The following is a 26938-nucleotide window of genomic DNA, read 5'->3' as shown; positions in this document are numbered from 1 at the left end:
AACTGGCTCTGGTTGGTTTTGCTCAGTTGGCTTGATGGTTGGTTTGCGAAGCATGCCAACAGCATGGGTTCAATGCCCATCATTGTCGAGGTTACCATGAAAGACTCTCTTTCTCAATCTCTCCCCTCGCCTGAGATATGGTGGACCTCAGGTTAAATCGCTACCAGTTGTCTCTCTCTCTCTAGTGAGAGAGAATGCTCTGGTTTGGTAAGACTACGGTGATACAACAACAATGACCTACTCACTGACACACAGTTTGTGTTCTGCCAGAGCCATTCAGCCCCTGACCTCATTACTGCCTTGGTCTAAACATAGACAAAGATGAATTGACATACAAGGTGAAGATTACTACACTTGATATTAGGGCAGCATTTGACCAAATGTGACATTACGGAGCCTTAGCAAAAATGGAGTCAACAGGAATCAGGGGAAAACTCTCTGCTGGTTGGAGTCATAATGAGCACAAAGGAAAATAATTCTAATCATTAATCATTGATTATCCCAATCCTAAAATATCACTATAAGCGTTCCTCAGGGTACTGTCCTAGCCTAATATCTCCAGCTGTTTCATCAATGACTGTCTTTCCATTATAAGGTTAAAGGTGGCAATGTTCACTGATAATTGAGCAACGTTCACCGTTTGTCACTTGTACGTTACTGAAGCAACCTGTGTCCACATGCATCCAGGTTCAGGCTGATAGTGAGTAACATTCAATGAACAATTACATCAAGAGAAAATCTAACCATTGCCCTTAGTCTGAACTACCATTGTTGTTTCCCTGGTATTAACACCATGGGGGTTTATGATTGACCAGAAACTGAACTGGGCTAGCCTCTTGAATACTGTGGCCACAGACAGGTTAGAATTTGGGAATTCTGCAGTGAGTAACTCACCTCCTAACTCCCCATCAGGAGTGTGATGAAGTATTCCCCACTTGTCTGGAAGTGTAGTTCCAAGAACAATCAAGAGGATCAACTCCATCCAGAGAATTACAAACAAGTAAGCCTAACATCTGTGGTGGGGAAATCATTGGAACCTATAATCAAGGACAGGATAACTGAATACCTTGAATATGAATAGTTAATCAGGGAGAGCCAGAATGGATTCATGGAAGATAGGTCATGCCTGACAGACTTTATTGAATTTTTTGAAGAGGTGACTATGGCTGTGGAGTGTGTGTCGGTGTTTACAGGGAATTCCAGAAAACATTTGATAAAGTCCCACATATGAGACTGTTAACTAATGTAAAAGCCCACAGAATTACCATCAAGGCCAGGGAAATTGGTTCAGTGGCAGGACCCAAAACGTAAGTATAATGGGTCGGTAGTCAAATGGCAGGATGTGACCCGTGATGTCCTAAAAGGATTTGTGTTAGGGCCTCAATTAATCACATTATTTATTAACAACTTGGATAATTGCATGGAAAGTCATATATTAAAAAAATTGCTGCAGACACAAAGTTAGACAGCATTATAGACTGTGTAGTTGATGGCATTAAATTATGAAGGAATACTGATAGGCTAATTGAATGGACAAAACTGTAGCAGATGGAGTTCAATGTTACCTATTTTGGAGTGAGAAAGGATAGATCAGGATTATTTCCAGATTGTATGAAGTTAAATACAGTGGATGTCCAAACAGACTTGAGGGCTCAGGTGCATGAGTCTTTAAAATATCACAGGCAGGTGCGGAAAATAATCAAGAAAGCTAATGAATGCTGCCCTGTATATCCAAAGGACTGGAGTTCAAGTATGTAGACATTAAGCACCAGTTATACAAAACCTTGTTTCGACCTCATTTGGAGTTCAGAGAGGGGCTCTGATCACCAAACTTTAGGAAGGGAGTACAACACAGGTTTACAGGAATGACACTTGGACTTCACAGATTAAGTTATGAGGTGAGATTGCACAAGTTAGGCCTGTTTTCTCTTGAAGGTAGAAGGTTAAGGTACAATCTACTCAAACTCTTTGATATTAACAGGAATAGACAGGGTAGATAAAGATAAATTATTTTCAGTGGTTGTGGATTCTAAGCCTCGGGTCATAGTCTGAGAATTAGGCTAGACCATTCAGGAGAGATGTTGGAAGCATTTTTACACACAAAGGATGGTTGATGTATGAAACTATCTTTCACAAACTGCTGTAGATGTAGGATCAGTAGTTAATTTTATTAGTTAATTTAATCTGAGATAGATGAATGTTTGTCAAGCAAAGATATTAAGGCATATGGGCCAAAGGCAGGTATATGACATTAGGTCACAGATCAACCATGATGTTATTGAACGGTACAGCAGGTTTGAGGGACTCAATGGCCTACTCCTGTTCTCATGTTTCTACAAAGCAGTCCACTTGACTGGCATCCCATTTCTCCCTTTCAACATTCACTCCCAATACCAATAGACAGTGCTCTCAGTGTGTACTATTTATAAGATGCACTGCATGGAGACTCATTCAACATGACCTTCCTAGTCCGTGAGTTCTATTACCTAGAAGCACAAGGGAGCAGATACATGGGAACATGGTTACCTGTTAGTTCCCCTCCAAGCATTTCACCATCCTGACTTGGAAATATATTACCAGTCCTTTGGTGTTGCTGGGTCAAAGAGCTGAGCTTCCTACCTAACAGCATTGTGGGTGTACAATATCAAATGTACTGCAGCTCACCACCATTTTCTCAAGAGCTGTTAGGAAAAGGAAATAAATGCTGACCCAGCCAGAGATATCCACATGCCATGAATGAATATTTTTTAAAAAAGGTCTCAGTGAGTGAATGACCTAACAACATGGTACAGAAGTGACCTTGATAGCTTATGGGGTGATGACATAACAAAGGCTACTGTGGCATGTTGTTGAATGGTATATTTGGCAATGCCACCATTGTCAGATTGAAAACAAATCGCACCATATGGTGCTTATAGAAACTTCATAAACCAATAGCTTTGCAAAACTGTTTTGTTCATTGTTTCAGCTGATTTATTTTAGCAGTCAGCATGAGGATTATTTAACAAATCAATTCAAAACATTTTTCTCTGGTGTAGGTGCACACTTTGGGCTGAATTCTATAATTCTTTAGCTCAGGGTCAGTTCAATTGAGTTTCATGTAGTCTCTCTTTGCAAGGCCTAGTGGGTTCTCTCAACATATCTTACCAAACTCGCATCACTGGGACATTCCCTGTCCTGACGGTGCCTCTCTTGCTCAATTTAGCCTCATTCCAACACACACCATACCCAGAACAACTTGCCACTGCCATGATATTTCAGAATTCACCACCATCCCTGGCACTGACATCATCTTTAAAAGGCCGTTATGCACTCAGTTAATCCCTGTCAATCCTTGCTATGCAATTCCTGACATTTGGGTCTGGCATAGCAGAGAACAAAGAGAGGAGGTCACGACAACAAGCCAGATTGAGCTGAGGTAGCCACCTGGGTTACAGCAGTGCCAGATACCTGGAGTAATAGCCAGCACTGTAGGATGAAGATCAATAACTTTCTCTGCTCTAACAATGTAAGGTGCCACCACAGTCTCTCCAATACATCACACTCACTCTACCTCCGCCATTACATCCACCTCCAAGAAGGCTCCTGTTCTACCACCCTCACTATTGTCTGCAACATCTTCCCTTACTCACTGCTGCCCACCCCACCCTGACACCACTGGCCTTGAAAATTCTCCATGCTCCCTACTCACTCAGTCTGGACACCACCCGAACTTCACCAAAAACAATAGCCACTTCACCCATCTTCATCTCCCTTAATTCCTGCCTCTCATTCCAGGAGGAAAACAGCTCACATTAGGGCAGAAAGAGTCAAGGTGGGTGATGGGCTGCCCAACATTCAGCTCCTCTCCTTTTATGAGGTCAGGATCCTGACTCAGACCACCCTGGAGTAGCTGACTGACTGTGTACAAGCCCTTGAACAGGTATCAGAGGCTGCCCTTGACTTATTGGGCCAAGAGCCTTAGACTGAAAGCTATTGCCCTTAATGTGACTGAGGACTGTTGACAACCATAATATGCTTCTTGGCTTTGTGCCCACAATAAATGGCAGTACTCAGAGACTGACTGAGGGAAGGCCAGGCTCAGAGTAAATGAGTGCTAAGAGAGTAAACAAACAGATTGGAGTTCTCGTTGGATGCTGCCTGAATTGCTGTGCTCTTCCAGCACCACTGATCCAGATTGGAGTTACAGCCTGGTCCAGTCCATGAGGAGGGTGTCGGTCCCTGAGCACACAGTGTCTTTGCTGCAGCAATATAATGAGAGTTACCAGAGCAGCCCAAGGCACAGCAAAGAAATGCAGACATATCCTGTAAGTGGATTAGAGGTTATCATGGGGGCTGTTACAGTTTGGACCATATTGAGTGCTAATGCCTACAAACGGGGGCATGGAGGGGCTCATGTGGCGTTAACTACTGAGTGTGCCCTGAGAAGTTGGTGCAAAGTGGATGTCCTTTAGAGCAAGCGGTGAGTTGAACTTGAAAGATACCTGCTCTGACTCCCATGGCAAAAAATTCTCAGCATCTAATTTGCTTGCAGCAGACAGTAAGATAGAAAGTTGTGCATTAATGAGCCAAGATGTGCAGTGAATAATATTGTTAACAAGCAACAATCTCCTTTCATTGGCAACTTGCTGCTGCCTATTGAGAATCTCACACTGACATCCAGGACTTACATGAAAGTTGCAGTGAGTTGTCAAGGCAGGTTTCTTTCTCAGGTCTCCCAATGTCAAGGCAGGTCTTGCTGGATCTTTCACACAATCCCTGCCACATTTCTCACCATATTCTACATCTTTCAGGTCTCATTCTGAAATTATTTCTCTTGCAAGAGAATTGGCAATATTTCTTTGTACTTCAGAGGTTTTAAGCTCCTCATATTGCATACCAAAAAACAAAGTATAACATATATTATACTTTGTTAACCAAATAATTTAAAATGTAACCTTATTACACGTTATACAATTATAAATGATAATACCTGCTGTCTACGAAGAGATGCTACTGCCCTGCCAAAAACCATTGTTTCCAAATGAATCTTGGAAGCATATTTTAAAACTTTTTAAGTATCTTGTTTCCATATTATGGGATGCATCTGATAGGTTTTAAATTTAGTCCTTTCTTGAACTGGTTGAAAGTTGCTATGTTGTTAATAGTGACTTCAACAGTCCACTTCTGAATCTTCCCACTGTAATGATGTAGAACAAAATGGTTTATGGTTTATGTTACTGTGAAAATGTTTGACACGGCTGACATTAATCCATTTCTGAAGTAATTGCCCACATTCTGGAATAACTTTGTGTAACCAAGTGGCACTAAATTGCTCAGCCAGACATGTGATTTCAGATTATTTTTGTATGCAAGACCTCACATCACCGTAGAGGAAGTGCTGGCTTCCCGACAAAAGCTGATATTTACGTTGGCTGCAAGAACACAAGAGACAGGAGCAGTAATAGACCATATGCTCTATTGAATCTTGCCTGCCATTCAAAGGCTGATCTTGGGTTTGAGCTCCATTTTCCTGTGTGCTCCCCATAATGCCTGATTCCCTGAGAGGTCAATAGTGGCCCACCTTAGCCTTAAATACAGTCAATGATGGAGTATTTACAACTGTCTGGGGTAGAGAACTCCAAACATTCACAACCCTTTAAAAACCGAAGGAACTGTGGACGCTGTAAGTCAGAAACAAAAGCAGAAGTTGCTGGAAAAGCTCAGCAGGTCTGGCAGCATCTGTGAAGGGAAATCAAAGTTAACGTTTTAGGTTCAGTGGCCCTTCCTTTGGACTCAACCCTTTGTTGAATGACTGAATTCACCTCAGCTCAGTCTTAAAAAATCATCCCCCATACTGTGCGTCCATATTCTTGATTTCCCAACCAATGTAAACAAACTTCTAATGTTAACCCTGTCAAACACCTTAACAATCATGTATCCCCAAGTAAGATCACCTCACATTCTTCTAAATATTGGCTGAGTTTGTTCAACTTCTCATTATAGAGTAATGTTTGCAATGCAGAGACAAATCTAGCATACACTGACTGTATTGTGTCCAATACAATTATCTATTTCCTGAAATATGCCAAAAGGACAAAGGGACCAAATTTCCATTTGGGAAGGGAGGCACAGAGGTGCATAAATGTTCAGTTTAGTTTTTTGGAAAAAAATCCAAAGTATTACCCATTTTTTTCACTGTCCCTTTTTCAGGATGAAAATGCCTAGTTTGAAAATTGCAAACCCATTCCCACTGAGGTTGGATTCCCATTCTGAATGGGGGACTAAAACTGGATTTCCTCTCATATCCCGTTTCCATCTGGTGGTGAGGGATTTTGGAAAAACTATAAAAGCACACCAGTTTGCAAAGAAAACAGAAAGACTTCTGAGAAGTCTGGAATATTACGAAAGTGTTAGTGATAAGTGTTTTCACATCCTCAAATGTGACTATTCGGTGTGGCATTATAATGTAGATGCTCTTTTATTGCAGTGCTTTGTTACAGGGATTTCACCTGCACATGTTCATTCTGATATTCTCCAAACTCTATGTTTTCTGAAAGAAGAGTTACCATAACACAATGAAAAATGGGACAAAATATCCCATCAGTTTGTCTTGTCATCTTTCTACTGTAATGTTAAATGGCTCCAGCTGATTTAATAAAAAGGCTTTGACGCATGAAAAGTATCTACACTTGAAGATAAATTAATCACTTATTTCATTTTGGCTGCAACAATTGAAAATAATCACATTTGAATAAAATCTAACCACCTACTTTCTTACACTGATTGATGGACACTCTACTTTGGAACTAAAATGAAAATCTCTGTTCTTTCCCACTCAGACAGCAGTCTTGTGTTGGACATTATTAATGCTTGGCTGAGTTTCTACTGCTCTTGTGAGTTTCAGCACTGTAGGTGTTCCATTAATCTGAGACTGTATGCCACTTTCAATAAACTGTATGGGAGATTTTGTCTTCGATGTGGTTTTTGACTAGTTGATAAAACTACAATAATTACAGGAATTATTTTCTCATGGCAGAGTGTATTTTTAGGTGAAAGTAGATACTGCAGATGTTGGAGATTAGAGTCAAGATTAGAGTGGTGCTGGAAAAGCACAGCAGGTCAGGCAGCATCCGAGGAGCAGGAAAATCGGGCAAAAGCCCTTCATCAGAAATCAGAATGCATTTTTATCTCAGTTTCAATGCTGTAGATACTTTTGTTAAATATTGAGTGGTTTATTTTTCTCCCCAGAGAACATGAAAACTTTTCTATTGACATTGTACGGAACCCGAGGATGGCACATTGTATGGCTATTGAAGATACATGCAACCATAAGACTCTAAGATGTCGGAATAGAAGTAGACCATTCAGCCCATCAGGTGTATTCTACCATTCAATTAGATCATGGCTGATCTGATATCCACAGCTCCACTTCCCTGTCTTTTCCCTGTAATCCCAGATTCCCTTACTGACCAAAAATCGGTCTCTCTCAAAATTCCACAGATCCATTACTCTCTGTGCGAAAAAGGTTCTCCTCATCTCTGTCTTAAATGGGCACCCACTTACTCTGTGATGCCCTTTAGTCCTAGGCTCTCCCACATTAGGAAACAACCTGTCCCTATCTACCCTGTCAAGTCACCGAAAAGGACAAAATAATGCCATAATGTGGTGATGCAAGAGACATGAGGAATAAGTGTAGGGGATTTTTGTAAGCTGCAACATCATGCAGGACAATCAAGGGAAGACATTAAAATCCACCCTTTGAATTTTTTCTTTAAATACTTACCACATTATTTATGGCATACTTTTTAATCTATTTACAAATAAACCCAAACATATAAATAGAAAGCAGGAAACAACAGCAGTGCTTCATCCGAAGGCTCACAGAAGACGTTACCTAGTATGGTGACGGAACTTCTGAAAATGAACCTTCCAGCTCAGCGAGCTATCCACAAATAAACTGTAACCAGCTCTTCCCTCATATCTATTTAATTGGCTTTGGTTGTTTATGATTCTTGATTGTGATTGGAATATTCTGAGATCAAATTTGCCAAATGATTCAAATGTATTATAATCAGTGGTGCTTTTCAGGTATTGTTCGCTGAAGTTACTAATTATCCCTGTCCCATCACACAACATTAGATCAAAAACAATTTTACCTCCAGTTGGTTCCATAACATACTTGCCTTGAAAATCATTACAAAAACATTTTATAAACTATTCTTTTAAGCTGTCCTTATAATTTGTTTAGTCCAGTCCATATGAAGATTAAACTTTTCCCCAATATTATTACATTGCCTTTGTTAACACTCCAATAATTATTAGTTTAATGTTCTGTCTGCATGATTACGTCAGTTAGAGAGCTGAAAAATTACTTACACCAACATTTTCTGACTCTTGCAAATCTTAATTTTCATCCAACTTCTAGAAATGCAATTCACAAGAATCTACCAAATTCTACGACATAGATTTCCCCTTTGTAAACATTAATTTTGTGTTAAACAGCCAATGACATTGAATTATTGTCACAGCCAATTTGGTAGGAGCAAGCACATTTTTTTCACTCTTTATAAATGTATAAAAAGTGAGTCAAACAAAGATCAGGACATGCAAAGGGATTAAGGCAGAGCAGAAATGCTCTAAGCAAACTTGAAAACAAATTCTGATTTTACAGATTAAATAATTCTATACAAATTTTAACATGAAATGGAGAAATTTGGCGTTTTTTGAAGACTGACATAGATTTTCAGGGCAAGAGAGGTTGTTCAGAATTAATTATGACTCATTATGCATTAAAGCACAATTATAGCTCATTTAACAAGGTACATCTTTTATCAAGTGCTTTTATAATGAAATGAATAGCATAAAAGTGTAAGTTTAAGACAAAGCAGCAATTTAAAATTAGTTTCCATCTGCAGAGACTTCAACAATACAGCTTGTCGAAAAATGAGAATTACTGGCAGCCACTTTTCAATTTTCAGATTTAACTGCTTTCATGTGAATGCCATAAGACATTGTTACTTCCACAGAATAATGACGGTGAACACTGATGGTTCCAGCATTATTACAAATCAGGCCTTTGAAAGCACATTATGAGTAAATTTTAAAGCCTCGCACCTGTGTGAATAAAATATTTTCAGTGCTTAGTTGAATTAATTTGTGTGAGAATTTAAGTAATTTAAAACATACTTGCTGATGGAAAGAGAAAGAGTCAAGTCAAAAGAATCAAGTGCTAACTGCAGTTTTAATGTGTCAAAAAGAAAGCAGTCATAAAACTCAACTGTAGATTCTGCTGCCACAGATTAGATACGTCAAATTCCAATTCAGATACAGACTTCCATGGCAGTGAAACTCAGTCCTGAAAGCTGTTAATGTTACTGTAAGTGGCACACCGCCCAGCAAAACATCCAGCCACAAAACAGATCCCTTTCACATGCTTGCACAGAGTCTGAAATGTTGGATTACCGCAGAAATATCATGATAAAGAGTTTATGTTCTGCTTCATGCGCCTATATTTCATTTTGTCCATCTACACTGACTCAGATCGTTGAAAAGAATTAGATCTTTAAACTTACTTCTTTTACATCAGATTACAAAATCATTTGTCACCATGTGAGCATGTAATATTAATGCAAATTGACTAGATTATTTTGTTGGCATAACACAAGAAGTTTCATTCATAAGCAGTAATGGGGAAATCTTGTTTTCACTTGCAGATTGTTATATTTGGGGGCTTGGTAATAAGAGAGGAGAGCAAACCAGACAGCACTGTAATCCTGCTTTTCAGTGAGAATACACTCAGAGGACTCGTGTGGTGCAGCAGTAAAGAAAATTCTTCTCATCCAACCTCTGCACCATGTCTCCATGATGGAACTCTAGCCTCTCTGTCAGAAAATTGTGGATGCAAGTTCTAAACCAGAGCCAGATAACAAAATCTAGACTGACACTCCAATGCAGTACTGAGGGGTGACACACTGTTGCAGGCACTGAGGCTCTATCTGCTCTGAACTGGAAGTAAACTCTCATGGCCCAATTTTGAAGAACAGCAAGAGAGTTAATCCAGTCCCTGGACAATATGTATTGCTCAATTAATATCAAAGAATTATAGAATCTCTACAGTAAGGAAGCAGGCCATCTAGCCCATCAAGTCTACACCCACCCTCTGAAGACCCAGCCCATCCCTGTAACCATGCATCTTCAATGATTAATCCACCCAGCCTATACATCCTTGGACACTATGGGCAGTTTAGTGTAGCCACTGCACCCAACCTGCACATCTTTGGACTGTGGGAGGAAACTGGAGCAAAGCCATACAGACACAGGGAGAATGTGCAAACTCCACAGAGACAATCACCCAAGGATGAAATCAAACTCTGGTCCCTGGCACTGTGAGACAGCAGTGCTAACCACTGAGCCACTGTGCTTTCGCCTCAAGAAAGAAAAAAAATCTGAACAGTGTTGCATTGCTTCAAGTCATCCTAGATGGCCCGAAATGCACATCCAGACTCCACAGAAATTCAAATGTACTGAATTCCATGGAATTGTCCAGGAAGTTCTGATAGGTAATTCCCCTTCAGCCTGGTTCCTCCCAAAAAGTATCTGATTCTGAGTTACTATCAGAGATTTCCGATAGTTCCAATGAACCTACCTAGATAGTTATCCAAGAAATGTTACATAGAAGGATAACTCAAGAACTGACCACCCAATCAATCACACCAGCATCTCTACAACCTACTCAACCCTGATCTACCAACCACCTGTACAACCACAATGGTTACCTTTCGAAAAACCCCCTGCTAGGCCCCACAACCCACTTACCATGTGATAGCAACCTGATTTGTTTTCATCACCAGGCTCCTCACCTCTCGACTTGATTTAATTCGGCCCTGACCTGACAGTCTCTCCCAACCTGACCCACCTCACCGGCTTTCTTACAACCTCACCCAGTTGCCACCCTAGCGACTTACCTCACCAAACCTTCCTGACTCAGCCAACCCACCTTACATGCAGCCAGTCATCTCATCCACCCTAACCATTCTTCTGCTTACTGAAATTCACACTGGACATCAAAGGCCGTGTTTACTGTGACACCACCACCAGGTGGAGCAATGGAGCATAACGTGACTATATAACTTAGAGGCGCCAGTGTTGGATTGGGGTGGACAAAGTTAAATATCACACAACACCAGGTTAGGTGGTTGGCCACATGATGAAGGAGCAGCGCTCCAAAAGCTAGAGCTTCCAAATAAACATGTTGGACTATAACCTGATGTCGTGTGATTTTTAACTATGATTATATAAGGAATTGCCTTTCTTCAGTGCAACCTCTTTCACTCCTGTCCTTACCCTGGACTGAAGTGGTCTGAGAAGCTGGTTGGGAGAGCAGGGCAGAAACAACACAGAATTGCTTGTAACCTTTAAAACCTAATTACCGTGAAATAAAGAAAGGACAGTCTGTATGCTCTGGTGCTGATCTTGCTATGCACGGAACATGGTGACATCAGCAGTGCAAGCAGAGGATAAATGTTGAAGTTGCTTGTAGTCAGCTGAAGTGACCAGCCCTATCTATGCAAGATTTGGAGGCTATTTTAGCATTGTTGCAATTACTCAGGCATTTACACTTTTAAATTACAATTATATTTATATCTCATGATACTGTCTGATAAATAGCAATTTACCAAACAGTATTAGGAGATAAAAATATAACTGTAATAAAACTTAAGGTAATAAAGTGAAGAAAGGAGATGTTGAATATAACCATGCTAATGAATGAATGATTGAATGAATAATCAGAAACAGCAGAAATAATAATCTACTTTTGATTAGTTGAAATTGTCCCCCTTTATCACCTTTGAATAAGTAATTTTTTAAAAAGTCCAATGTTTAGATGTCCCAAACATTGCTATCAAACTAGCAATTAAAGGGTTAAGCCACATGAGGAGCTGTAAGATAGTGCTTTGCTATTTAATGTGCATGAATACCAGGGAATTCAGTCTCTGGCTCCTGATGATAACTGCTGTTGTTCATTTTCCCACAGTCCTCGCCAGTGTTTTGCTTTACAGCTGAAACTCCTCCAGTTCCTGATATGGCCTGTACTGTGTGATATGTGACCTGCACTATTTTGCCTTGTGTGTTCCCAGCATTTTTAACCAAATGTCCATTGCGAGTATACTTTTGTTTATTTGCTTTTTTCATATTTTGTTTACATGCTTTGAGGCTTAATATTTAAAACATGGTGAACATGCTACAAGTAATTCAGGAATGGGCAGATCTTTATACTAAACACATAGGCTCATTTACAACTGTATCTCTAAAAATACCACTCACAAAGTAATAGAAATAGCACAGAAATAGCACAGAAATGACAAGAATTTCTATTTTTATCTTTGAGTTTGTTTCCTTTGCAAAGAAATTCGGATATAAAATGAGCCAGATCTGATTAAGTTCATTATGGTCCTCAGCACCCACTGCCCACAGGTGTTCACATTTTTAAAAATCTATTCTTCGAATCAATCTGTTCAGAGATGGTGTTACACATCTCTGGTACTTTCAAGTAGTCCTATCCGTCTACCAGGAGCCAATTAATAAAGCACAACTTATAATACAGCAAGTGCACCAAATATTTTGGGCAATTCAATAATTACTTAATCTATATTCTGATTTCAACCCATGTCAGGTCTGTTAACTAATTTCAATCAGCTCTTATACCTGAAGAATTTGATTAATAATGAGGTTGTGGATCCAACTGCCAATAATCAGGACAGGTGAGATTTCCTGTTTGTTAAAAAAATGTTGATTGTATACCTTTGTGATTATACTGTCCACTGCAGATCATTGTGTTGGTGCTGTCAATGCAGTGAAGTCTGTACAAACACTGGTTTGTCCTTAACTCTGAGGAACATTACCTTTTCAGTTAATTGCTTTCTCATTCTGCATGCCTCAATGCCCAGCAATGAGGGCAACATAGGACCTGGAGTCACTGATAATGTGCATCCTAGCCAGAGCAACATTTCACATAAGGCAAGCGTCACATGTTCAGTTCCTACTTCACCTGGACCAAAATGGGTATCAAAGGTCCATCTGGATTTGCTGGAGCACGCATACTAACATTTAGCATTGACAAAGCTGATGGCACAGGAAGGGCAATCAGGAATTTGGTGATCAGTGGGTCAAACAGTGTATGTACTGTTGGATTAGATGAAATTAGATGAAAGAATTGAAAATAGCTGGGGGAAGCCCTATGATAGAATTTCCAATAAAATGTATGAAATCAAGTACAGAAAGTGAACTGAGTACAGTATGAAATCAAGTACAGAAAGTAATAGGAGTAAAGTAATATTCTGAGATGGAAGAAAGATAGAAAGGAAAAGAAATGGAAAAGAAGACAACATTTTTAAAATCTCCTAAATTCACTTACTTAAAAGATTGAGACTCCATACATTCAATTGTTTATGTTCTGGGTTAGAGAGTTGACTGGAAGTCATTAATCATATTCTTAAAATAGTACTTATACTATGAATCATTTTCATCATGATGGTCCATATTAATAGTTCATTAATAGCAAATGCACAACTGCAATGAGAATCACAGGCAAGTGAAATGTGAGATGCTGCTTAATGATGGAGTGGCACAAATTGAACAGCCACTCTTGGAGATTTGACGATCATGGAGCAGCTCCTCTTTATTATAAGCTGCTGGCCAATTTTTCATATTAACGATGGCAAACATTGTTCAGACACCATTCTATTTTCAGCAAAATCTGGTCTATCGTATTTGAGCGATGTACCACCTATTGGTTTACTGTAGAATTCATGTGCCAGGAGCATTGAGATGTCTCATTATAATATTTGGATAAAAGTCCCAGGCTGTAGTTAGGAGCTGCCCCTGAATTGGTTCGTCCCTGCACTAGGTGCACCCAGAAAATCATGGCTCTAATCAGCAGATAAGACCCTGCATTATTAATGGGTTAATCCACTCCATACAGATTAGTTGCTTCTTTGCCGTCTTACGGTGTAGTTAATTGCTAGGACTGTTTTTGCTTTTTTTCCCAAATTTGCACAACCCAGCATGTTATTGTTCTACTAACAATAACATGCTGGATGCTGTTCAAGCAGTTTAATTCCCTCTTGAATAGCCTGGTGCTCTGCGTTAGGGCTAGAGGACAGCAGAATGTAGCAAGGAAGACAGGGAAGAGCAGAAATACCTTCAAGAAGAGCGAGGGAGAAGTATTGCATAGGCAGCAGTGTCCATTGGCGGTCTCTTCTCAGAACATAATAACAACTAAATATAAAACACAAATAGCTGCAGAGTCCAATGAACTGATGGAAATTTTGGTTAGTGATTTTATCAGGAGAATGAAAGGTAAAGTATGCACATTCTAGTTGGTGAATTACCAGTTGACCACACCTTAAATAATTAAGATGGCTGGACCTGATCTCACTAAATTTATACAAATAGGTTGAGAATGATTCACTCTCATTGATCCCCTTACTTGGCAGATTTTCCTTTGCGATTCTACCAGTTCCCCAGTGTAGCTGCAGAGTGAGGAACTATTCACCAGTGCATGTCACCTGATGTCTTCCTGGTGTGAACTCGGTTGTCTAATCCTTTGCTGCAGATTTCTTTTCCCACCCAATTAATTAACGCTTTATCAATATGAATGGAGTTCTTGTACTTTGGTGGGTTTCATTTCCTTTAGGATACAGTTCAAAGACAGATTTTTTTGTGATGAAGTTTAGTTGAGGGGAGTTAAACAAAAGCACTGCACATTTAAGCTCTGAGCAACTTTCAAGCACTGATTTCATGAAAGGACGATCACACAGTTGTATGCTCAGCTTTGACCAATGAGATAACAAGGGAGCATTATCATGACAAACATTTTGTTGAAAGTCAGTTGACATTCTTTTTTTTTGATTCATTCAGTTACTGTCAGCCTTTGAACCGTTGATGCTAACCAGTCATTGGATTGGAAAGAGTTACTGAGCTGAACAAGTAGGAAATATATTCCAGTAGTGAAAATACAGTCATCAATCCAGGCACAGCATTAAATACAGACATTGATTCAGTTTATAATTCTATTCTACTTCAAAACTCTTCCAAACCAAGACCGTAAAGAATTTGAGTGTAAATGGATTACTCTAAACAAGTGGATGTTCATTCTGGTCATTACGATTATCCAAACCAATCCTGAAAATAAGACTGTTGTACACTGTCTCAAGTTTGCAATGTGATGGATATTCAGTGCACACAATTCAGTACTTTGGTTTGTTTATTTTCACAGAACTTGTAAATCAAAGTATGTGCATGATATTATCTTGAATCTCATCTGAGGTGAACCAAAGTGAATTGCTGCACCTATTCCTAATTGGTGCAATATGTAAGGGATTACTACTTACCAGAACAATTTAACTTATTTCCTTTGAGTAAATTAAGAATTTAACTTGAAGAAAAAAATCTGTCAGTAAGTGAGAACTGCACCTCAAGGAGGCATTCCTGTTCTGGTTATCAAAATGCTGTCGAAGCAAACGTGTCAATTTTGGCATGAAGCAACATTTAAGTTGTTCCATCCACTCCATAAAAGACTAAATAAATTATCTATGTTCACAAGTATCATTTCCGTCACACAAGTACAAAGCATGGTCATTTCCAACAACAGGGAATGTATTCACCTCTCCTTGACATTCAACATCAACAGATCTCCCACAATTAACATCCTGGGAGTTCTCATTGAGCAGCAACTGAATGTGACCAGCTACATAGATACTTTGGCTATCAAAGCAAGTCAGGGGCGAGGGGTTCTGTGGCAGGTAAGGTACAAGTCAGAAGTATGGAATATTCTCCACTTCCCTGGATGGGTACAGCTCTTACATATTCAAGAAACTCCACACCTTCTGGGATAAAAGAGTCACTTTAAGTGGTACCTCATCTACTGCTATCAACATTCATTCCCTTTACCACCAATGCAGAGTGCCAGCAGTGTGTTGGATCTACAAGAGGCATTGCTGCAACTTACTGCTGCCAGCACCCTCCAAACCCACAGCCTCTGTCACCCAGAAGGACAAGGGCAGCAAATACAATGGGAACACCACCATCTGCAAGTTCCCCTTCAAATCACTCACCATCCTAACCTGGAATACTATCACCTTTTCTTCACTGTTGTTGGCTCAAAATCCTGGAACTCTCTTCCTAACAGAACTGTGGGTGCACCTACCCTGTCATGAACTGCAATAGTTCAGGAAGGCAACTCATCACCATCTTTTCCAGAGCAATTAGGAATGGCCGAAAAAAAGCTGGCCTGGCAATAGCGCCCATGTCCCAGAAACAAATGAAAGGAAAAAGAAGTTGCAATGGTGTTCTTGCTGTCACAGAAAAGACGTAGCTGAGAGTTTATTTCTGTCTCAGCTCTCCTGCAAAGCTAAAGCACCACCATCACGATATCTGTCAAATCAATCTCCGTCATTGTCTGTCTTTAGCTTGTTTTAAAATGTTTACCAACATATTATTGAAATAATTGTTTCCTGATGTAGCCCTTGATATCATATTCAAATCCTTTATTCTTCCATGATTGGCAGCTCACCAACAGCTGGAGAAGGGCTATGGCTGGAGCAGCTGTAAGAGCAAGTTGCTGTGGAAAATGAGTTTGCAGCTTCGGAAAACAAAACAAAATGAGCCATTGTAACATGAGGTAAGCACGTATTAGCTGCAATATCAGATAAATGTTGAAACGTTTATTCTTAGGCATATCATTCTGTTACTTTGGTTACACGGTAGTTGACCATGTTGCAAGGAAGTTCCTGAGGAAGTGCTGCAGAACATCCATCCTTTGCTTCAGAACGCTCTGAAAAAGTTGCATTTTGACTAGGTATAGGTAACAGATTTGGCAATACCAGACAGTTAATTAGCAGCTTGTCACCTCGGCTAGTTTCAGAAGGACAGGGAAAATTGCAAGAGCATCAACTTTAGACTTACCATTTTTGTAGGTGGGAGTTCAGGCAAGCTCTTCTGAGGTGCAGGGGTGATCTTTCTGAAATCTATTCCATTGGGAATATCGCCGTGATCTGGGCCTGAGAAAACAAGCAAAGTTTGGAAAACTCATTGCATGAATTCTTGGGATTTCTCGAGAAATGACTCTAGAGAATCCTTGTGGTTTGAAATAGATGGCAGAGGTGGCAAACTGCAGCATGAATCCTTGTTAGTTCTGAGTGGCCGCTCTTTTAAAAGCAATCAGGTAGTCAACAATTTCTTAGTACGTGGTACATTGAAGTGAACTTCGACAGGATAAAAGAGAGCAATTAGGAAATGCAAAGATGGACTCGAGGTTTTTTTTAAGTGAGCAATTCCAGAAATGGAATGAAACAAGTCAGCAAACTGAAAGGATTAAAACATTGCTTCAAAGATTGAGGTGGCTCACAAACTACTGCATTCACTGAGCTAAGTCTAGAAAGGCTGAATGTGATTGAGTTGAACACAGTGTGCAAAGTAATCATGCTGTGGTCTGGAATAGTGCCAAACAAGTGACTAGAATACAGAAATATAATGGCAGGATAATAAAGAAAGACCTTTAATGCCTTTAATATACTTTAAAAGTCTTGCGGCTTCCTGTTTGTAATTCCCATTTCCTAATCTCGATGTTAATTCCCCCATAATGGCTGAATAGAAAATTGAAGCCAGGACTAAACCCACCCCAGAAATGGGAACTGCACTTGCAGCATAACAACCTGTTGCTGTTTGTACAGCAGCAGGTATGGAAGGTCAGCAGTCTGTTGTGGCAGCCCAATTTAAGCTTCTCTTGTTGCTTGCTGGATCCCATTGAGCTCAAGAAACCTAGCAGAGAGAGGAAGATGGGTGTTGGGAACTCTTCGATAGGAATCATTCTGGGTCAGGAGAAGCAAGAGTGAGTTCCCTCACCTTCGACCTTACTATCAGCTAATGGCCTGACAGGGAACCACTAGTCTCCCTTCCATTAATCATGGCTTCTTTCTGTTACCCCGGCAACACTCACTAATTCCTCTGACCAACCTGGCTTCCAGCCCACAGATCTGTAACCTACCCAAGAGCATAGTTAACCCACCTGGCATCTCAGTGGATTCCTACCACCAGCTTTTCCACCCAGCAGACTACCAGCTGCTGAGTGACAAATGGAAACAACTATAATGCAGCTCTGCATGAAACATGCCATGATCATTATGTCCTGGGATCGGCCCTTGGCAAGTAAGCATGTGTAAAAATGTATTCACTGCTCCAAAACTGAGGCCCAGGGTATTCCATATCCTGAGGTAAGTGTTGGAATATTGTGCAGTTCAACAGCTAAGAGGTGGTTATGGTCGCCATACAGTCCTGTCATGGCTTCACATTCCAAGAATGGGATGGGAAATTGATGATGCTTGACTTTGCTGTAGGAGAGGTGTCATCTTGCAACTTGAAACATTCCATAACGTTAATGGTGCTATATAAATACAATCTATTGTTATCAAGGGGCCTGAACATTCCACGTGGGGGTACTTGTACACCACCTATTTGAAAATACAAGCAAAATTTAAAACTTTAGCATCTGAGGACAGTATGGATCAGAGTGGATAGGCTTACCTTGGCTGATGTACTGATATTTTTATGTTTCATCCACATTTTTAAGCCTGGTCTGCAGTGGAAACAAGACTGATGTGGGTGACACCACCTCCTGTGCACTTCTGTCTGTGTACAAATTACTTTGTTGACTTTATGGCCTACTCTGACAAAGAGGGCAGCCTTTCAGTACAGCATTATTTCTTTGGTATTAGCACCTCTGCATATTGGCAAATTGCTAACCCACGGGTGCTTTTGCTCCATTCTAACAATGATTTATAGCCTTGTCAAAGTTTTAAGCAGCAAAATACACAAAATCCCAATGCCAAGAACTCACCACATGAATAACCCTAAATCAGATCCTAGATGATTCTGCAGGATGAGGGCTGCACAACTGTGGCCTGGCCAAAGACTGCTGGACTTGATTATCATTTGATCCACAAAACACAGACATAATGGAGCTCAGCAGTCTGAGTGACCTCAGACGTCATTCCATAGTCCACCACTCTGTGGCGGCACATGCTGTTCCTTCAACAACTTCAACTAATTGCTAAACCTAAGTGATGAAAAAAGTGATCATCAAATTCCTCAACCTTCTAAATGCAACCATCTCTCATCTGAGCTGATTTGACACCACGTCCACAAACAGTCAGCCACTCTACCAGTAATTCATCAAAGATTCTCATTCAGCACCTTCCAAACCTACAACCACTTCCACCTAGAAGGGCAAGATCAGCAAATACATGGGAAAATCACTATCTATAAGTTCCTCTCCAATCTGCTCACCATCCTGACTTGGGAATATATTCTTGGCAGTCGTTGGGTCAAAACCCTGGAATTCCCTCCCTCGGGGCATTGTGGGTCCACCTGCAGCACATGGACTGCAGTGGTTCAAGAAGGCAGCTCAACATTACCTTCTCAAGGACAACTAGGGACAGGCAATAAATGCTGGCCCAGCCTGCAATGCCAAGTCCTATTAGTGAATAAAAATAACTGCTAGGAGGTGTGTATTATATCAGTAAAATATTTATATAATTAGAATAATGTGCATTGGCAACAGAGACAAAGCCGACATAAGAAATGTTTGACTATGGAGGAGATGGTTACGATTCATACTGCTTGAAGGACAGTAGAGGCAGATTTAGTTGTGGCTTTTAGAATTAAATTGGATAATAAGCATCTGAAGGGAAGACAATTAGCTGGTTGATGTGTAAAGGGTGTGGGTTTCGGATGTTTTGCTCTTATAGGGAGCCAGCGTCGAACAGATTGGCCTGAATGGCTTCTACACTATAACCAAACAAAGTGCCTGTTTATATTCTTATCTGAGGAGACCTTTTGTAGATTAGATTACATTACAGTATGGAAACAGGCCCTTCGGCCCAACAAGTCCACACCGACCCGCCGAAGCGTAACCCATCCATACCCCTACATTTACCCCTTACCTAACGCTACGGGCAATTTAGCATGGCCAATTCACCTGACCTGCACATCTTTGGACTGTGGGAGGAAACCGGAGCACCCGGAGGAAACCCACGCAGACACGGGGAGAACGTGCAAACTCCACACAGTCAGTCGCCTGAGGCAGGAATTGAACCCGGGTCTCTGGCGCTGTGAGGCAACAGTGCTAACCACTGTGCCACCGTGCCGCCCACCTCTCATCTAATCTACAAAAGGTCTCCTCAGATAAGAATATAAACAGGTACTTTGTTTGGTTATAGTGTAGGAAGGCACCTATCTGAAACCTCTAACATCATAATTAGTGTTTTCACACATTTTGACATTAATTATTAATTTACTAGGTGCTCAATTTACTGCTTCAGTTCCAGTAAAGGAGCAAAAAGTTATGGACACTGGAAATCCAAAACAAAAACAGACAATTCAGACAGTATCAACAGAGAGAACAAGCAGAAAAGCTTGCATCCAGAATATAAATGTTTCTTTACGTAGACTTAACTGCTTTAGTTCCAATGATAATGAATAATTTAGGAATCATTTACTTCCAACATTGACTCATATATGTTACAAAATGGGGTTACCGACTTTCCTCAAATTACCTTGAATTCCTTGAGTGTGATCACTGTTTCAATAAACTCCTTCAATAGTGTACACTAACTGTTTTGCTGCTGCCAAATGTCACAAAGTTGAAACAAAGACAAAAATTGCTGGAAAAGCTCAGTAGGTCTGGCAACATCTGTGAAGAGATATCAGAGTTAATGTTTCAAGTCTGGCGACCCTTGCTAAAGCTCACAAAGTTGAAGTGCATTTTTAGGAACTGAAAGGAATTTTCTCAAAATATCGCCCTGAGCTGCATGAATCAAAATGGATTAGATTCCCTATGGAAGTCACTGAATTTAACTATTTCAATTACATATTGAGATGAGATTAAGAACTAACATTTCTATATCACCTCAGAACACCTGAAAATTCCTCGCAGCCAATTAATTCCTTCTTAAGTGGACTCATTTCCAGTGTGGGAACCACAGTAGCATCAACACATGCGGCATGATCTGACATAGTGCAGGGAGTCATTAGCCAAATAATCGTTGTTTTAACTATATCAGAATAACTATGTCCAAACCAAAGGTATTGAGCTCCAACAACACAACACTCCTTCAATACCGAATAGGAGTGTCAGCCTGGTTATGCTCTGATTGAGAGGCAAGATTTGCCATCACTGACTCAAAGCGGACAAATGATGTCATGTTTAATCAAAGAATTTTGTGTATAAATAAACTGCACACTATTTCAAACCCAGTATTGATTGCTTTGAGCTGATATAGTGCGAATCAAAGCGAAGGATGCTGCTGATGCTGAAAAACAAAGTACTCTGCTGGTGTGAGCATTTACATCCTACTCCCAGGTCAGAGACAGCATAATCAGCTGTGAACCTCCCTTTACTCAATCCCAACAATTTAACTTTGTTCTCAGCTCAAAGGAGTACCCGTTATCTGCTGCGTTGGCATGCCATTTCCACTTCTCACACCAGTCACCCTTGTGCTCTTTCTGAAAGCAATTGCTAATTGAGTGCCAGTTCTGTGTTGTGTGCCAACACCCACTAGGAACTAACTTGACAAAACCCAAACTCATTACACGTAGGACTTTTGTGACCAGCAGAAAATACAGAGCTTCATTCAGTCTACTCAGATCAGCCTTGAGGCCAAGTCTCGAAGGCAGCAGGACAGAGTATTAACCCATAATGTCACCCATTTGACTAATGAACTGCGCAAGAATTTGTTTTTGTTTCACTGAAGGCAGTCATTTACATTTTAAAGACTGTTAACCTTTGCCACCAGTTGGCGATGTCAGACCGCTTGCTATGACATGTAGAGAAATTACAACTATTTTTTGCAATCAGCAGATGCCAAAAAACCCGGGTTTTGTTTTGAAACCAGTAATTAAATGGAAAGAAATTCTGAAGAAAGGACACTAACCAAGGAGTTAGGCTGCATTTTCCCCGTCCTATAGCAGCACCCTCCTTGTTGGGTATTTCATGAACCATGCAGGGATCCTGACACAATGACACAGCCAGCACAGCATGACTGCAACCCCTCCCCAATTACTGAGGGCTACCTGCCTGGCCTCAGCATCTCCTAACTAAACCTATCTTACATCAAGAGTGCCTCATCCTTCAGACATCCTCTCCCTGATGATGCAGCCTCATTGCCTGTGATGGGTTGGTGGAGGCTCTGGAATTTCCAGTTCTCGTAACTCCTGCCACAACCAAGGTTACCTCTCACTATTGGCCCCATGCCAAACTTCAAGGTGCGTTGGAAAATGTAGCCTGTCAACACTATTTGCCTTTCAGCAATTTCTACCTGTCCTGCAGTGTATTATAGTATCACCAGACTGTTACAGCCAATAATAAATCATTTGGTCGGTCATGTCAGTGGCTGGCTCTATACAAGACAGATTCAACTGGTCCCATGACTCTGCTTTTCCCTCCTAGCCTTGCAAATCTTCTCTCTTCAGGTAATTGTCCAATACTCTTAAAACCACAACTGAATCTGCCTCCTTGCTCACAGGCAGCACTTTCCAGATCCCAACCACTCGTTACCTCAGAAGGCTTTTCTTCCTCTCATTGCTTTTGCCATTCAACATTTTCTCTACTTATTGCAGATTTTCAGCACCTGCATTATTTTCCTTAGAGAAAGGAGTTTAGATTGCTCAATGTGACTTTGATGAATGCAAGGAAGAGACTCAGAGATAGAGTTTGCACAAGTCCTAGATCTTCAACTCTTTTTCAGATATGTGAAGCATTTTCTGGATGTTTTTGTATAAGAATAGTGTTCAATTAGCACCGAGCAATGGAGACCAGAAGATCCAAGGGTTGATGCTTAGTCTGTGTTGAATTAATTGATTTAAGCACATGCATTTATTGCCTTTCAATCATTGTGTATGACATAGAGTATGGTTTCTGCTCCTCATTGTTATCTGATGAAGAGTAAAACTAGAAATAAAACTGACAATGCTACATTGGTTTGTCGAAACAGCTTGTTGCCATTCATCACTAAATAAGAGTTTCTTCAGCAAAGTACCAGTAAGTGGCTACTGCTTGGAAATTATCTCTAAGCAAGAATCTGCACTTTCTGAAGAGAACCTAAATGAACTATTGGTATTATATTTATTCATTCATAGAATGTGGGTGGAGCTGGCTAGACCAGCATTTGCTGCCCAGTGATAATCGCCTTTGAGAAAGAGATGAGGAGCCACCTTCTTGAATGCTACAATCCATGTTATGTAGGAACACCCAGAATGCTGTTGGACAGCTCCAGGATCTTGACCCAGGGACAATGAAGGAACAGTGATGTGCTTCCAATTCAGAGGTTCTGTGTCAAGTGGTTGTGTTCTGTCACTCAGGCGTAGAGGTCACTAGTTTAAAATGGTCTGCCATAGGATCTATGATGAATTGCTGCAGTGAATCTTACAGATAGGCTACATGGTATTGAATGGGGAGGTGGTGGCACTGACGTACTATCACAGGGCTACCAATCTTGACTACTCCAGAGAGCCAGCTTCGAATCCCAACAAAGCAGATGGTGAAATTTTAATTAAAATACAAAACTATCAAGAATTAATTCTAATGGTGGCCCTGTATATAGTGATTATCATAAAAATAATCCTTTGGTTCATGAAAATCCTTTAGGGAAGGTAATCTGCCATCCCTACCTGATTTGGACTACATTTGAATCCAAACCTACAGCAAGGGGACTGCTTCCTAACTGATGTCTGACATAGCTTAGTAGGTCACTTAACAATTGCCAAAAAAAGTCTCAGAAAAGCAATGAAACCGCATGGGCCACCTGGCTTTAACCTAGGCACTAAAAACAACAATGGCCATCTCAGCCCTATCAAACCTGCAAAGCCTCCTTACTAACACCTGGGAGCTAGTGCCAAAATTGAGAGAGCTACTCACAGACTAGTCAAGCACCAGCTTTGCATGACTGTCTTCCCAGAATCATACCTTAGAAACTATTTCCCAGACAACACCACTGCCATTTCTGGATATACCCTGTCCCACCACCATGGCAGTCCAGGCAGAGGGAGTAGCATACTGGTATACAATTGGGAAAGAGTGTCTCAGGAGTCCTCAACATTGACCTCATACAGTCTCATTGCATCAGGTCAAACATGGGCAAGGAAGCTTCATGCTGATTACCACATAACATCCTCCCTCGGCTGATGAATCGCACTTGGAGGAAGCATAAGGATGCAGAATGTATTCTGGCTGGGGCTTTCAATGTCCAGTGCCAAATGTGACACAACAGTTTCATTACAAATCGAGCTGATCAGATCCTAAAAGACAGAACTGCTAGACTGGGTCGGCAGCAGGCTGTTAGGGAACCAACAAAAGGGAAATGTATTCTTGATCCTATCCTCACCAATCTGCTTCCTGCAGATGTATCTGTCCATGACGGTATCAGTAAGAGTGACCACTGCATAGTCTTTGTAGGGACAATGTCCTGTCTTCACAATGATACTCTCCATTGTGTTGTGTGGCACCATCACCATGCTAAATGGGATAGACTTCAAACAGATCTAGCAACTCAAAACCTGGCATCCATGAGGAGCTATCAACAGCAGCAGAATTGTACTCCAACACAGTCTGTAACCTTGTGGCCTGGCATGTCCCCCATTCAACCATTACCATCAAGCCAGGGGATCAACACTGGTTCAATGCAGAATGCAAGAGGAAAAGCAGAAGCAGCACCAGGAGAAGTGCAGAATGAGGTGGCAACCTGGTGAAGCTACAAAAAAGGACTATATGCATGCCAAATAGCATAACCAGCAAGTGATAGAAGGAGCAAAGAGAACCCACAACCATTCGATCAGATCTAGGCTCTGCATTCCTGTCCCATTCAGTCATGAGTACTGGTGGAGAATTAAACAACTCACTGGAGGAGCAGACTCCACAAATATCCCTATCCACATTAATGGATGAGCCCAGCATGTCAATGCAAAAGATAAGGGTGAAGCATTTGTAACAATCGTCAGCCAGAACTGTCAAGTGGATAAACCATCTTGACCTTCTCCAGAGGTTCCCAGCATAACAGGTACCAGTCTTCAATCAATTTGATCCACTCCACGTGAAATCAAGAAACAGTTGAAGACATTGGATACTGCAAAGGCTGCAAGCCCTGACAATATTCAGTAATACTACTGAAGACTTGTGTTCCAGAACTTGCTACATACCTAACCAAGCTGCTCCTGGAAAATTGATCAGGTATGCCCAGTACACAAAAAGCAAGACAAACCTAACCCCGCCAATTACTACCCCATCAGTCCACTCTGTCAGTGCTATCAAGCAGCATTGCTTGGTAGGAACCTGCTCACTGACACTCGTTTAGAGTTCCAGCAGGACCACAGTGACCCTGACCTCACGACAGCTTTGGTCCAAACATGGAGAAAAGAGCTGATCCCAGGTCATGCAGCGAGATTGACTACCCTCGATGTTAAGGCAGCATTTGACCATCTGTGGCATAAAGAAGCCCAAGCAAAACAGGAATCAATGCAGATCTTGGGGGAAACTCTCTACTGGATGGAGTCATACCAAGCACAAAGGAAGATGGCTGTGTTAATAAGAAGTCAGTCATCTCAGCTCCAGGACACCTCTGTAACAGTTCTTCAGAGTAGATATTTTCCTTAATCAACCTGTTCAAAGATACTATTACACACCTCTGGAGCACGTGGGGTTTGAACCCAGGTCTCCTGGTTACAGTGCGGCATGGTGGCACAGTGGTTAGCACTGCTGCCTCACAGAGCCAGAGATCTGGGTTCAATTCCCGCTTCAGGCAACTGCCTGTGTGGAGTTTGCACATTCTCCCCGTGTCTGCGTGGGTTTCCTCCGGGTGCTCCAGTTTCCTCCCACAGTCCAAAAATGTGCAGGTTAGGTGAATTGATCATGCTAAATTGCCTGTAGTGTTAGGTGAAGGGGTAAATGTAGGGGAATGTGTCTGGGTGGGTTGCTCTTCGGAGGGTCGGTGTGGACTTGTTGGGCCGAAGGGCCTGTTTCCACACTGTAAGTAATCAAATCAAAGTAATCTAATCAAATCAAAGAGGTAGGGATAGGTACTATGACTGCACCACAAGAGACCTTGTTCCACAGGGTAGTGTCCTAAACCCAACTATCTTCAGCTATTTTATTAATGGCCTTTCCTTCATCTTAAAGATCAGAAGTGGAAATGGTCACTGCTGATAGCAAAATGTTCAACACCATTTGCAACTCCTTAGAGACAAATAACCTATGTCCAAAAGCAACAAGACTTTAGACAATAACCAGCCTTGGACTGACAAGTAGCAAGTCATAAATGTGTCAGTCAAATGCCAGGCAATGACTACCTCCAACAAGAGAAGGTCTAACCGTCACCTCTTGACATTTGATTCCACTACTATCACAGATAATATCAACATCCTTGCATTATCATTGACCAGAAACTGAACTCGGATAATCGTATATAAACTGTGATTACATGGGCAGGTCAGAGGCCTGGAATACTGCTGCCTTAACTCACCTCCTGATTCCAAAGCCTGTTCACCACCTACAATACCCAGGTCAGGAGGGTGATAGAATACTGCCCACTTGTCTAGAAAGGTGCAGCTCCCACAAGACACAAGAAGCTTCCAGAACAAAGCAGTCCACATGATTGGTACCATGTCCACAAACATCTACTCCCTCCACCAGATAGTAACATGCCAGCTACAAGATTCAAAGAAAAAAATCACCAAGGCTCCTTAAACAGCACCTTCCAAACCCACAATCACTACCATCTCGTAGGATTGGGTCAGCTGATACATGGGAACACTACCTGTAAGTTCCCCCCCAAGTCACTCATCATTCTGACTTGTAAATATTTTACCACTTCTTCAGTGTTACTGGCTCAAAGTCATGGACCTCCATTCT

General features: G+C 41.1%; 1 protein-coding gene across 3 annotated transcripts in view; it reads right to left on the bottom strand.

Annotated features, from left to right (window-relative positions):
• afap1l2 (actin filament associated protein 1 like 2) overlaps positions 1 to 26938 on the bottom strand; it is a 228315-nt gene that overhangs the window by 69682 nt on the left and 131695 nt on the right. For all 3 annotated transcript variants that reach the window (XM_087998866.1, XM_087998864.1, XM_087998865.1), the window contains exon 4: positions 16948 to 17042. In XM_087998866.1, coding sequence (XP_087854992.1) covers positions 16948 to 17042 — 95 coding nt within the window. The remainder of the gene's footprint in view (positions 1 to 16947; positions 17043 to 26938) is intronic.

Source organism: Chiloscyllium plagiosum, unplaced genomic scaffold (assembly GCF_037043375.1).
Source record: "Chiloscyllium plagiosum isolate Xiang-an unplaced genomic scaffold, Cpla_swu_hap1 HiC_scaffold_22, whole genome shotgun sequence".
NCBI classification, from domain to species: Eukaryota; Metazoa; Chordata; class Chondrichthyes; order Orectolobiformes; family Hemiscylliidae; genus Chiloscyllium; species Chiloscyllium plagiosum.
The sequence above is the reverse complement of the archived record's forward strand: the minus strand, read 5'-3'. Positions and strand labels throughout refer to the sequence as shown.